Source organism: Dermacentor albipictus, chromosome 3 (genome assembly GCF_038994185.2).
Source record: "Dermacentor albipictus isolate Rhodes 1998 colony chromosome 3, USDA_Dalb.pri_finalv2, whole genome shotgun sequence".
Classification (NCBI taxonomy): domain Eukaryota; kingdom Metazoa; phylum Arthropoda; class Arachnida; order Ixodida; family Ixodidae; genus Dermacentor; species Dermacentor albipictus.
Window position 1 is genome coordinate 36523395 of NC_091823.1, and position 13659 is coordinate 36537053.

Below are 13659 nucleotides of genomic sequence, written 5' to 3' on the forward strand. Positions count from 1 at the left end.
AGATGCTTCTTATAAACACCTACAGTCACTGCCAGTGAAGACCGTACAGCTGCTTCGATCGTCATCACATGCTCTAAATCCGCGCATACACTAGGCCGAATTTGATTCTTAACTTCTAGCGATTCGTTAGTGCAGATTGTAATTTTTGTTGAAAACTCTTCTTTATGCGGGCGCCGAGGCGCTTTTTAACAGCACCTTCAGTCACTGCGCATTGCGCAAATAAATGGACAATCACAAAAACCCGGCTATGTTGTGTTTCGATGTGCCCTAAGCAACAGCTTTGCCCCATCCATTGTTTAAAACAAAGGGGGCGCATAGCACAATTCCTTCGTGCCCTCCCAGACTCGTCAGGCAAGCAATGCGAACACGACTAACGCGCGCACTTACTTTGTTGTTGCTCCAGCATGGTGAAGGACAACTGTCAGTCCGCGAGACGCGTCGACTCCTGTGGAAGGGCTGCTGGTATATCAGAGATGTTTTCTTTTTTTTTTTTTCTATGGCGAGTTAGAAATAGTAGAGGTAGCGCGCAGGTGCTTGCAACTTCCACGCGCGCGTGCCCGAGTCTCTCAGCCGAGAGCAATGAGAACGCGAGCCAGTCTGCCTTGAGTCAAGTACAGCTGACCGGAGTGTTCACATCAAAAACCAAAAAAGCGAAAAAAAAAGTAACATGTTTTGACTTGGCCTGGCTTGGTTACTATTGTGACTTTGAAGAAAAGAAGCGAGACAGAGAGGCCATGAGAGGCCAACTTGAGTCGAGCCCGGCCGAGCCGATTCCGACCGGTGTTGGTGGTGGCGGCGGTGCTGGCGGTGCGCTGTATCGTTGTACTGGACATTCAAGCAACCGAGCGTTTCTAAAGATCGCTCGTATTGACCATTCGAAAGAAAGGCTTGGAAGCCTTCGGTCAAAGATACAAGCAACATGTTTAAAAAGTAAGGCGTGCCACGTAGAACTTGCATCGGCTGTCTTTCATGTCATCCCGGTTGTTCATGCTTGAGTAGTACTGTAGGCGAAATGTGCCAACTTTTCACGTCGCAAAAGTAGCTCAACGTGTGGCTAGCTGACTTGCACCTCTTTCGCGGATGCATCCTGACTGCTATTACATATTGTAATAAAAAAAGAAAACTCTCAGCCGTAAAGGGCTGTTCATGGTCGCGTAACCCTTTTGCGTGCTGTACCGGATGTTGTGCTCAGACTTCGCGTCTTAACACCTTTCTGAATTCCAGGTTTGATGAAAAGGAGCACGTGTCCGGCATAACGCAGCTCAAGTCGTCCGTACAGAAGGCCATAAAAGGCAGAATCCTGGAACAATTCCCTTCGTCTGAAAACTACATCAACCAGATACTTCCGAAAAAGGACCTTCTCCGGACCGTCAAGTGGCAAGTTGCTTTTACACTTGTTAGTTGGCTTATGTGATGTGTTCACGGTGTTCGAAGCGTTAGGTTTCTGCTGGGATTCAGTCAGACCTTCAGGGCCCAGCTGTTTGCAACACTCCGATGCGCGACGGTTGTCATTGCGTGTCTACAATTTGTACTAACTGCAGTTCAGCGCTTCTCTCGCGACTGGTGATCTCCACCTTTCGTCTCATCTCCTTTCATTTCTGTTATTTTTTTTTCTCTCTCTCTGTCTCTTTTGTGAAAAGTCTGCAAGACAGACTTGTAAACTAGGCCGGTTTGCACTCCATTCCTGATATGTCCACCAAAATTTCGCCGTGGTCCAATTTGCCCTTCCTACTTTTTGTGTAACAGTACATGACCTTGTCGCATCTTTGGGAATGGTAATGATTCTGCATTGTAAATTCTGTGCTAAAATTTCCAACGATCATTTCAGGATGCTACATGCAAGTAATGTATATAAAGTCGTGCAGGGCTTGCTGGTTAAGTTTTATTTCACACTACTAGTTAAATGTAGGCATTGCAGTCGAGTGCCTCTACAAAGAATGTCTGTACAACACAATGACCTCTGTAATGAAGCAATAATAATGTCCTGGTTCCATTGTGAGCTGTGCAATGCATGATCTTTACAGTGAAGCGACCTGTAAAACAAATTATTTAAGAGGCCCCAAGCACTTAGGCATTTGACTGTATTATTTTCTATTGAGGGCATGGCAGTGTACTTCAGGCTGAATAAGAAACATGAGCTTTTAGCGAGTGTTTGCATTCCCTCAGTTTCACCGACTATACCATTTCTGCATGACCTGGTGGGTAATTGTCATTTCTTGACGGGCTGATGGTACTTTATTTTCTGGAGGTGTTGCAAACTATGTGCGTCATTGGAAATAGCGCGTAGACAGCATTATGAAACTGGTTGTCAGCTTGCTTCAGATTCTTGTGTGAGATTACATTGTTAGATATGGCGCTGTTTCCTGCGATTACTTCGAGTTCCCCAAACCACTTCGAAACGCAGCACAGCTAATTGAGGAATGCAGAAGCAGGAAAGCACATTCCAGAGGAGCACCAGACAAGCGCAAACGAGTTTGCGGCCCCCAGGTCGTGCGCCGCCGGGATTAGACGGGGCCTCGGACAAGAAGCCCCATCATCCCCTTCGCCTTTGAAGAAGGCATTTGCCACCACTGCAGGAGCCGAGCCACCGGGAGCAGGTGGGCCCTTGTGCAATGGAGCATGAGCGCCCCCCCTCCTTCTCCAGCTTAGAAGTGGATTGCAATTCTGCGAGGCAAGAGCGCAGCACCGGGATCAAGGGATCAAGAGAGGAGGACCAGGCGCCGACTCTCTTCGCCGGGTATGACACCATCGCACGGGCGCCTACCATTGGCTGAAAGTGGTGTCATCTGAGCGGACTCTCCCATTGGTCAAACATGACGTGACTTACAGTGCTCGAAGGGTTTATAAGAAGCCTTCCAGAGAGACCAGAGCAGTCCCTGATTCCCTGATTCACCTCTCTCGAACTTCTTGCCGCGGGCCGCAGCGTCCGAGTTGCTGCCGGCCCGTAATGACAATACAACGGCTACTTGACGCTCACCTCCCTGTAAATAATGTAAAATAAATCCCTCCCAAGTTTGGGTTTTTCATCCCGAAGTCCGTTCCATCAACCCCTACATCTGGTTGGCAGCGGTGAGATCACCTCCGAATGCATCAGCTGGTGGCAGCGCTACGGATAAACCTTCGTCGAGAGAGATCCTAAGGAACCGGGAAGAGCGAAGAAGAGAGAGCCTTCGTCGAAAGAGGTCCGAAGAAACTGGGAGTAGCGAAGAAGGAGCGAGCCTTCGACCCAGGGAGTCCAGAGGAACCGGGAACAGCGGACAAATGAACCGGATGGCAGGGTGCTGCAACCGTAAGTGAGCGCGTGGTTTTTTTTCCTTATGATTCGCCAGACTCAAATGTTGTGTGTTCATTTTGATAGTTCTGGGAATCGGGAGTTTGTTGCATTGTGTGTTTGCACAAATTAATTAAGGAAAACAGTTTTAACCACCTGTCGGGGCAGCTGCCATGGATCTTAGAAGGTTGACGAGGTTAGACTTGTTGTTGGTGTGCGACGATTTGGGAGTTGAGGCGGACGAACGGATGAAAACGCCAGCTATCATAAAGGCGATTGAAGATAGTGGCAATGATGATAAAAGCATTGAGCTTGCTTGGGAAGTGATACAGGAGCCACGGGAGCGTATGCGTCGTGTACGTTTGCGAGAGCGTCGTGAGCTTAGGAGTGAGCGTCAGCGTGAAGAACGCGAGAATGAACGGAAGCATGAGCTTCAAGAACTTACTCTTAGGTGTCAGCGTCACGGACGTGAGAATGAACGCGAACGTGAGCGAGAGGAAAAGTATGAGAGAGAGAAGGCAGCACTGATCAAAGCGATACAGGATTGTGATCAGTTGTTGGCACAGAGACAACGGCTGTCTGAGAAGTCTATAGGAAGTAGAGAGCGAAAGAATGTGGAAGTGTTTAGCAGATTTTCGCCAAAAGCCGAGGAAAAGATTAGTGCCTGTGAGATTGGCTGCCGATTGATAAGTGAAGGGAAAAGGCTAGCTGCTAACAATGCCTTAGTGGCAACAGAGGCCGTTAAAGGCCGCAGAGAGAGCGACGAGGTGCTGTGCCAACAGATGACTGTAGAGACAGCTAGGCCAGCTGCGAACAAATTGGCACAGTTACCGCGTGTGTGCGTCGCTGGTAATGTTAGCGAGGTAGCTAGCGAAGGAAAGGGTACTGCTGACCCGACAGACGCGAGCACCCATGTAGAGCCAGAGGTGTGTGCAGAAGTGAAGTGCGAGCTGGACGATGCAGTTGAGAATAGTTCTCGGGGTGGCGAGCTCCGTAGCTCACGAGAGAACAACTGCATTGTCCAGGGATCGGTGCGGCTCTCCGCCAGTTTAGGTAGCCTAGAGAGGGATGATTCAGTTATTAATCATTCAGACTGTGCGCGTGAGACAGCGATGGAGACCGACGGACTGTGTGTCGATGCACAGCGTGAGCTGGGCAATGCAGTAGAGGGCAGTTCGCAAGAGTGCGAGTTGCATATCTCGAGTAAAGCCTGCTGCATTGTGCCAGAGTCGGTTGGGCTGTCCGCCAGTCGAGGCAAAGGGAGTGTTGATTTAAGTGAGAATCACTCAGACTGTGCGGGTAAGAGACCGATCCGGGCCGACGAAACGTCTACCGGCCAGCACAAGGCACGAGAAGGCGACATGAAGGCGAGTGCAAAGAGAAAGCGCCGTAAAAAGAAGCGCGGTAAAGATCGAAAGACGGTAACTTTTGTAGCGCCGCCAAAGTTGGCGAGAAACCCGAAAGGGCAGGGCGCGAGGAAGAAGGTGCGGTCGTCACTGACGATGTTGACGCATCGAAAACGTTCGAGCCACCGGTCAAAAGGGGACCGCGAAGAATGTTCTGCACGGACGCGAACAAAGGGCACAAGGCTGTTAAACTCCTCATCGTTCCGTAGTTCTTTTCATAGCTCAGCGTGCAGTTCGAAGAAACGCAAGGTGGTAGGACGAGACCAGGTGGGGAGTAGCGACGCGGTCAATCGAGTTTGTGTTGAAAGCGGGGCGCGAGGACGCAAATTGGCAGGAGACCGTAACGTCTTGGGGGAGCTGATAGTTAGTCAGCCCTTTTGTTGTTCCTCGGCAGCCAGAGTAGCTTTGAAACTGCGACCACCCCGGGTTCGACTCAAAGTATGAGTCAGACGTAAGCGTTTGGAAAGGGAGGCCAGGAGCGCTTCCGTAGAAATGAAGTGTCTTGTTTGTTATTTTGAGCATCGGAATGTTTTCGCGATTTGAGACTAGGATTTCTTTCAATATGTAAAGTTTGAGCTTTGTTTATGTTTTCGTTCGAGAAGCTCGAGATTTGAAAGATGCGTTTTAGGTAAACCTGTAGTCTCGCGAGATGTTCATTAATAAGTAGATGGGCTTTTTTTTGTGTGTGTGTGAGTAACCTGAAGGTCAAGGTTATCGTTGAGAGGCCTATCGTAACGCGCGTGTGTTTTATTTAACCTTCTTTCTTTTTAAGTGTTGAATTTTCTAAGGTTAAGCGCGTAGATTTTCAGTGAGTGCATGATTTGCACGGAGAAGCGTTCTTAGTTCCATTAGCGCGTGTCCTGTGTGGACGGAAGGAAGCAGATTTATGACTGGGTTGCTAAGTGTGTGTGGAGGGCAGCTGTATTCTGACTTCTTTAGTGAGCGTGCGTGGAAAGAGTTAGTAGAAGACGCATCATTTTAAGGGTTCTGCGGAGTGTATAAATACCGCAAGTTAATTGTTCGTTTACGTCACGTGTCCTGTAGGACTTTCAGGGAAGAAACGTGAGTAAGCGTAAATGAAAAGTTTGCCTAATGCAAGTACGCGTTCTGTTTAGTGACCACAAGGCTAGTGCGCTTGTGATTACGTACTTGTGAGGTTGACCAGATTGTTCAGTGGCACCAATACGTGTGATAAGTACGCCACTGCGATAGATTGGAAACATGCTGTTCGTGTAGTTAGGCCACTTAAGTTATGTTCGGCTGTTTTCATTTGTTGTTTGCATCGTCAACGACCCTTTTGTTTTGCAACAACAATGGTACTCTGGTCTTGTCGGCAATCGAGGAGAAATGGATAGCTGTTTGGAAGGGTGGTTGGAACTGTTTTGTCAAAATTGGGGAAATAAAAGATCAGGGTTGATTTTGACTCAGTAATAGCCTGGCGAGTCAGGGGTGAAGAGCCTGCGCTTACACGTGGGGCAGCGCTGTGTTGTTTTGTTTGTTTGACGTATGTTCTCCAGGGCCCAGGATCCCGAAGTTCGTCAAACGAGGCTCGACACCAATACCCTGCAGGTTCTTTCAGCGTTCCTCATGGCCAGCGAATTGAGTTCACCGGCCATTCAGAACTACCGGGGCGAGGACGAGCTGTTAGATATGGCGCTGTTTCCTGCGATTACTTCGAGTTCCCCAAACCACTTCGAAACGCAGCACAGCTAATTGAGGAATGCAGAAGCAGGAAAGCACATTCCAGAGGAGCACCAGACAAGCGCAAACGAGTTTGCGGCCCCCAGGTCGTGCGCCGCCGGGATTAGATGGGGGCCTCGGACAATGAAGCCCAATCATCCCCTTCGCCTTTGAAGAAGGCATTTGCCACCACTGCAGGAGCCGAGCCACCGGGAGCAGGTGGGCCCTTGTGCAATGGAGCATGAGCGCCTCCCCTCCTTCTCCAGCTTAGAAGTGGATTGCAATTCTGCGAGGCAAGAGCGCAGCACCGGGATCAAGAGAGGAGGACCAGGCGCCGACTCTCTTCGCCGGGTATGACACCATCGCACGGGCGCCTACCATTGGCTGAAAGTGGCGTCATCTGAGCAGACTCTCCCATTGGTCAAACATGACGTAACTTACAGTGCTCGAAGGGTTTATAAGAAGCCTTCCAGAGAGACCAGAGCAGTCCCTGATTCCCTGATTCACCTTTCTCGAACTTCTTGCCGCGGGCCGCAGCGTCCGAGTTGCTGCCGGCCCGTAATGACAATAGGACGGCTGCTTGACACTCACCTCCCTGTAAATAATGTAAAATAAATCCCTCCCAAGTTTTGGTTTTCATCCCGGAGTCCGTCCCTCAACCCCTACAACATGTGTTCAGGGACACACGTTCCCAGTTAAACATTGTAACAATAATAAATTCTCATTCAAGCACAGTTTGCAACTCTAACATCCAAAGTGCTAATTCCTAAGCACTGGCAGATATGATTTTACAGATTGATTGACAGTTAGTTTCAGCATGCTTGCCTATGTTTGAAGAAGAGTAATTTGCACAAACAATCCAAATGAGATACAACTCGCTGCCCTTAGCTTTTCTTGCAGGGGTAGAGAACTAGACTCTTGCTAGCTACAAGACAGTGATGAAATCTGTGCTGAAAGCTTGCTGAATTCCTGTGCAACAGACACTTTTTGGGTCATAAATTTAAGCTTGTAAAAATAAAACATTATCACTTGGCATGTTTTGATTCTCCTTTTGTTCCTCCTGTCTGTCCCTGATAAATCAATCTACAAAATATGTACTGCAGCCAAAAAATCTAAGGCGTTTTTCCATGGTATAGAACCTGCTTGAATTGGTTACCTTAAACACTTCCAAGCTTAAGAGTTCAGGGCAGAGGTGTTGAATAACTTAAAGGGTACATGTCTTGGCAGTGATCTCTCTTCCCGCCTGCATGTAGCACATCACTTGTATAATAGCTTGCTGGTCTTGTTTTTGCCTTGTTTTATGGTCTGCACTTTGACTGAAGCTTCTCTTGCTCTCTCTATTCCTTTTTCTATAGTACGCTTTACCCGTTTCACTTTGGAATGCGCTAAAAATTGTGATGTAATGGTGCCATTATAAAAACTTACAAAAATGCTTGTATAATGTAACTACCAATCAACATAGCAGTCTCTGCAGAAAACCCAACTGCTATTCTGTGCCAGGAAAAAGCCCTCATTCGCAGCACTCTGTGTGCGACCTCTGTTGCAGCCATGACCACGTCGAGATTCTCATCAATGGTGCCGGAGAGCTGCTGTTCTTCAGACAACGCGAGGGCCCATACTTCCCCACGCTGCGGCTACTGCACAAGTACCCATTCCTGTGCCCCTGGCTACAGGTGGACAAAGGAGCCATCCGGTTTGTGCTCAGTGGTGCGAACATTATGTGCCCAGGTCTCACTTCACCTGGTGCCAAGATGACCCGTGTCCCCAAGGGAACAGTTGTCGTATCCTTTCTTACCTCTTCAGCAAGTATAAGAATAGGGGAAAGGTGTGTGAGAGTGCATGTCCAACACTGTTGTTTTAACTACATTCACTGGCACCATTTGTGTGTAAACAGGATGTAGCTATAATGTAACCTGTCCTGTGACCCATCTGTGGTAGAGAGAGCAGTACGTTAACCACTATTCCACTGGCCAAATGTGCCACGCCGGAGTTCCAGCTTGGTGTTGTGTGTGTGTGACAAAGCCTAAGAGTTCTGCATCCAGTGCACACATTGCTAGAGTTTCATACTAAATCTACTAGAGTGAAATCTGGCACTAGTGTATATGCGCCGAAGTTACAGAGCCTAATTTAGCATGGCGATGATGGTTAATACATACACTTATCTAAAGTAGGGCTTCAAACAACCTCTGGTCACTTGATTAACCGAGCCTTTGTCATCTCATGTTTGCTGTATGGCAGTGGGCAGCCTTATTTCCCCTCTAATTTCTGCAATCATATTGTCTCCAGAACACTAAATAAAATGAAGTCTTCAAGATATATAAAATAGTCTCCCATGATGAGTGTCATTGGCCAAAACCCATCGTCTATTGAGATGCTTACTTAGAAGAGTTGACTTAATTATGCATCGTAAGGTGTCCTAATAACGCGAGCAGGAACACAGATGTGCACATTCGGTGCTATTTTTGTGTTTTCGTGTGTTTGTGTTCCTGCTTGCACTACCAGAATATACTTTAGTAGGACATTCTTGAGGGCGAGTTGGTTGACACTTGAAGAGAGGTTCAAACTGTGCGAAAAAACGAGGACAAACGTTCATGGTTTCGCTCATGTGTTTCGCTTGTTCTCGTTCTTTCATGCAGTTTTAACCTCCCTTCAACTACCGGAATACCTTACAATTTCACACCCACAAGCTTACATAGCAAATCTTGTCCACTTATTTATGCTGTCGAAGTTACGTATCACTTTGAAGTAGTAGTCAACAAAAAGAGCTATACTGCCATAAAGAAATGTTGAGCGACTAGCATGCAACGCACATGAACCACGAAGAACGATAAATCTGCCGTTTTCTTTCTCGATGAAGCCATGCCAAATCACAGAAATATCCATGTGCTGCTACTACCATCATTCCAATTGTGGCTTAACAGCAGCAGCCCCAGAATTTGCTGTAGTGACTTTAGTAGGAAATTCTAATAACTTGTGCCACTTGCACATGGGAGAATGCCTGCACGTGCAAATGCTGAAACAAAGCAGACATCTGCTTCTAGAGGTGTGCTTCTTCAATTTGGATGTGGCATGAAAGTATGGTATGATCATTCTGCTATAACAAAATTTGTGCTTAGCCTTCTAATTGTAGATCACTTTTTTTTTTTTCAGCTTCCGCAAATGCAGTTGTGACTTGCCACTCATCTCCTTAACTCATTATGTCTGTGCAGTTACATTCTGCTCCCAGTAATGCTACCAGTGCGGCAATTGAACCAAGCTGCACCGAGAGGCGAACTCTGCTACATTCCAGCAAAATATGAGAAATCTGCGCCCACTCTGTACCGAAAGGGTTACTCGAGCTTTTAAAAATGGGAATATGCCTTCAAGTGCCATTTTACTGCATCATCCAAAGTAGCATGGCGTGGACCAACAGTTGCGTTGGTTCCATGGTAAACCGAGTCAAGGGATTGTAGCGCTGTTTCTGCCGTGGGTTGCTATCTATATTCAATAAGTTCACATGCCATAGTAGTGCAGGCACACGGGACCGCTCACGCGCCTTCTACTTGCTTGTGTGTGTTGTAACCCCAATGCGTTCGGGTTGCTTAGGCAACAGGACAGTGTCGCTCATGCCAAGCCAGACCCCGTACTCCTCTATAACCAATGTAAAGCAGTGACCGAACACTGTATGGTGTCTCGTTCGATTTTTCGAATGTAACACGCACATTGGCACAGACACTGCGGCCATGAAAGATTTTTCCGCTATTCAATTTGTTGCCTATCCCCCACTTTTTTATGGCATGACAGTTTCACAGCATAAGAATGGCATACGGCCACTACCAAGGTTTTGGTGGACTTGGCATCAAACAGCAACTTTCACCACTGGATACTGATGAAGCACTGCTGGTTAAGCCTTGCTGTACCGTACAGCTGTGACAAAAAATTTGCTGCCAGCTGACATGGTGGCGGGCACATGATCGAAGCAAGGTGGCCTCCAATATGTTCGGACCAGTAAACCGCTTTGGTGATTGCGTGTGAGATTGCGGGCTAGACTGGTGGCTTGGAAGCCAAGGTGAGGGGTGGTGGTGGTCATCTTTAGTGTTTGGATTAAATTTGTGAACCAGTGACCACTTACTGCTTTCACATGCATTGCCCACTGTAAAAGCCCCATGTACTTTGCAATCGCTTTCATAAATCTGCTCCGAAAGTCCATCTTACTGCTTCGAAATGCATTTTTGGCTGTTCCAAAAGCTGCTCAAGCTACGCAAGTAGTAGTGTGGTTGTAGAAGTGTCACCTGCAGTTTTTGCACTGCAGTTTTTTTTTTTTTATCTGTGATGCTTTCTGAAGAATACCTACTTCATATATTACCGCTACAACTTGTGGACATAAGCCTACTAAAATTAAGTATTATTTGCGCACTTCTGTGTGTCCAGTATGCAGCATGCTTTGTTTTAGTCACGTTATGGCTGCTGGTAGCAGAAACTTGTCACTTCGTTCTACGTCGCCTTCATAGGCATAGCATTATATCCTATGTGTGAAGATGACTATAGTTTATGTAAGTGTACTTATAAATTCTAGAATATATTGCCTTAGCCCTCATCGGGCACTAAATAGAGTAATATTTCTAGAAATGCAACAATTAAAAGTAGGAAGACAAAGAAAACACTAATAATTCGCTTAACTGCAAAGAAGAAACTGGCGAGAAATTATGTTGGGACTTCAATTATCAGCTATGTGGTATTGTCACTGTATTCCTTGACTGTTTATTAGGCGATCATGGCCGAAGGCAAGGAGCACTCACTGGCTGTTGGCTTTACAGTCATGTCTACAGATGACATGTAAGTCTTTCACTGTTTCTGAATTCGCTAGCAACACTTTGAATGAGTCATTGTGTCTACAAGTGAAACAATATCGCTGGTGGGTTTCTACATGGAACAACTCCTTCTCTTGCATTATGATGTGTACCTCTTAGGGCACAAGATTCTGCACAATCGCATGGTAGCACTGGCTAGTATTTTTTTAGGTTGAACAGGAACAACTCTTATACACACTCGTCGATAATAGCGATAGCCAACTGCTGCACTGTTTTTGGCATGGTGAAGTGCAATATTTTACAGTCAAACTGGTACAAACGTTATTTTGTGTACTGTTGCTCGCAGAGCCAGCATCAACAAAGGCATCGGAGTGGAGAACGTGCACTACCTCAATGACGGCCTCTGGCACATGAAACCGGTCAAGTAGCGACAATAAAGAAATTAGACGAGTTGAAGGGGTCCAATGTCTGCTTGCGAAACTACCACGGAAAGCACGGGCGCCTCTCGGCTCAGCCGTTCGGCCAATCGGCCCAGAGACCCGCGCTCAGATACTGCATGCTCGCACAGGAACACGGACGCGCCCCGCTGTGTGGCGTCCAGTATGTCGTGGTGCGACATCTCGCCAGTCACGACCAGCTCGGCCTCGTCGAAGGCCTCGCGCAGCACGGAAACGCCCGATCCGGCGCACAGGACGACGTGCGAGATAGCAGAGTTGGTAGTGTGGCGCGCGGCCAGCGCCAGCCGTACTTTCGGTGCGCCCACGTGCTTCCCGAGCCGCGCTGCGAGCTCTTCTAGGACCACGGGTGGCTCGAGCCGCAACCGCCGCCCCGCGCCATCAGTCGCCAGCGGCTCTGTAGTTGAAGATCCGAGGCACGACGCGAGCCAGTCGTTGGCCCCGCCGTCAGCCGCGTCCCAGGCTGTGTGCGGCGAGTAGACAGCGATGCCCCTCTCGAGACAGCGGATCACGAGCCGCTCCTTCCACTGAGACTGACGAAGCGCGCGCAGAGGCGTGAAGATGGGTGGGTGATAGGACACGATGAGCTGGGCGTTTCGCTCCTCAGCTTCGTCCATCACTTGCAGAGTAAGATCGTTCGTTAGGAGCACGTTCTTCACTACCGGCGAACCGCTAGGCTCGACCAGCAGACCGACGTTGTCCCACGACGCTGCTGTCGAGGGCGGGGCTATACGTTCTAGTATTTCGACCACCTTCGACAAATGCATTATTGTGCAGTTTTTGCGGTGGTAATGGACGCACTTGTGCACCAATGCGCGATTTATACGCAAAAGCAGAAAGGCTGTTGCGGCCAAAGAGCGCCCATAGAATAAAGAACCAACCAAGCGCCTGGAACGCCTAAACATGCTTAGTAGCGATACTCCTTGTAATAAAGTGGAACGCGTGGAGTGTCACCTGGTGAGCTCTCAAAGGTCTAGAGCTGATCGCGGAGGCCACGGTCTATGAGCTCGTTTATATGCATAACAACGCACTAAGTAAAGTATTTATTTCAAAAACAAATGAAGCACTCTGCTCAAATACGAAGAAATCATAATACCACTCCGAGAAAAGCGCTTCTTGACGACGCAACGTGTGGCGCTGCATGCGATTCCCCGGTCCACAGCTGGCCGCTGGCCGGAGCAAGTGCAAAGGTGACTGGCGCACGAAAATGAACTTACGAGGCTACAGTAACCGACGTGGTTTTTTATTCTATGCCGACGTGCCCTACAGTACAGGTTTCTAAACAGTGACATTCACAACTTGACATTTCAATGCTGAGAGGGGAGAGCTAGAGATTGCTCTGACGGTTTCTTTGTTCGGTCGTCTGCAATCCCAGTGGGGTTCACATTGACCAAATCGGCAACATAGTGAAGTATTTTATAACACAGATGTCCAACTAAATGCTGATAGTTCAGAAAAACCATTGCAAGGGCACAAATCTGTCGTAAAGAATCAGCCATTTCGCACGTGCAGAGATATATAAGCATAATTGAGAAAAATCGTGTAGGACGATTAATAAAAATGTTTTTATTAGTTCCCAGGTGGCGTTCGGTATTATTATTGAAGTCGTCTGCTCCAGCCAGCGCCTCCCTCAAGCAGACAAGTATATGCATGGTACGTGTAAACTACACGGACCTCTTGCATGGCCTGTAGCCATGTAACCTCTTGATCGCGTTCTTTTGCGATATAATGGCGCATCGTACATCTCGATTAGTGCAAATTTCACGGCTATACTTATATGCGTCTGCATATAAGTATATAGCTGGAGCTTGGCAGCATACCTATGGTGCGCATGTATGACATCGAGGATCTCCACAAACTTCCAAGGAGACAAGAATTATGGATTTAGGACATTTATTCGCACAGCATAATACGCATGGACAATGGAGCAATGGCTGAGCTTGGACTGCAACACGTGCTAGAGCTGCCACCTACGTGCGGATTGCTCATACGATAGCTGCGTGGCGAAGCAAGCGATTAGAGGCATAGAATTAATCAAGTATGTGTAAATAGACACT

General features: G+C 47.8%; 3 protein-coding genes across 5 annotated transcripts in view; 1 reads left to right on the forward strand and 2 right to left on the reverse strand.

Moving 5' to 3' along the window:
- LOC135902517 (fatty acid hydroxylase domain-containing protein 2) overlaps window positions 1–612 on the reverse strand; it is a 50751-nt gene extending 50139 nt beyond the window's left edge. Inside the window, exon 1 of one of the 2 annotated variants that reach the window (XM_065432643.2) lies at window positions 388–612. In XM_065432643.2, coding sequence (XP_065288715.2) covers window positions 388–406 — 19 coding nt within the window. In that variant the 5' untranslated portion in view covers window positions 407–612. The remainder of the gene's footprint in view (window positions 1–387) is intronic. The other variant, XM_065432635.2, reaches the window with a different exon arrangement.
- Window positions 613–750: 138 nt separating this feature from the next.
- Window positions 751–11603, forward strand: MCTS1 (malignant T-cell-amplified sequence 1 homolog). Of its 2 annotated transcripts, XM_065432676.2 has the most exons (5): window positions 754–930; window positions 1225–1377; window positions 7904–8138; window positions 11105–11172; window positions 11494–11603. In XM_065432676.2, exons 1-5 carry the CDS (start codon window positions 920–922, stop codon window positions 11573–11575), a joined length of 549 nt encoding a protein of 182 aa, XP_065288748.1. In that variant the 5' UTR covers window positions 754–919; the 3' UTR covers window positions 11576–11603. The 2 variants fall into 2 exon arrangements, with proteins under 2 accessions (XP_070391465.1, XP_065288748.1); XM_070535364.1 differs by lacking the exons at window positions 11105–11172; window positions 11494–11603 and adding an exon at window positions 9508–9601 and having other exon boundaries at window positions 751–930; window positions 7904–8182.
- Window positions 11075–12543, reverse strand: LOC135902531 (NIF3-like protein 1). The gene has a single exon (XM_065432667.2). It carries the CDS (start codon window positions 12505–12507, stop codon window positions 11590–11592), a length of 918 nt encoding a protein of 305 aa, XP_065288739.2. The 5' UTR covers window positions 12508–12543; the 3' UTR covers window positions 11075–11589.
- Between the last annotated feature and the right edge of the window lie 1116 nt (window positions 12544–13659).

Coding starts and splice junctions, on each gene's coding strand:
- MCTS1 (XM_065432676.2), top strand. Junction 1,378..7,903: donor CTTCTCCGGACCGTCAAGTG/GCAAGTTGCTTT, acceptor CCTCTGTTGCAG/CCATGACCACGTCGAGATTC. Junction 8,139..11,104: donor TCCCCAAGGGAACAGTTGTC/GTATCCTTTCTT, acceptor ACTGTTTATTAG/GCGATCATGGCCGAAGGCAA.
- LOC135902531 (XM_065432667.2), bottom strand. CDS start 12,507: ATGTTTAGGCGTTCCAGGCGCTTGGTTGGTTCTTTATTCTATGGGCGC.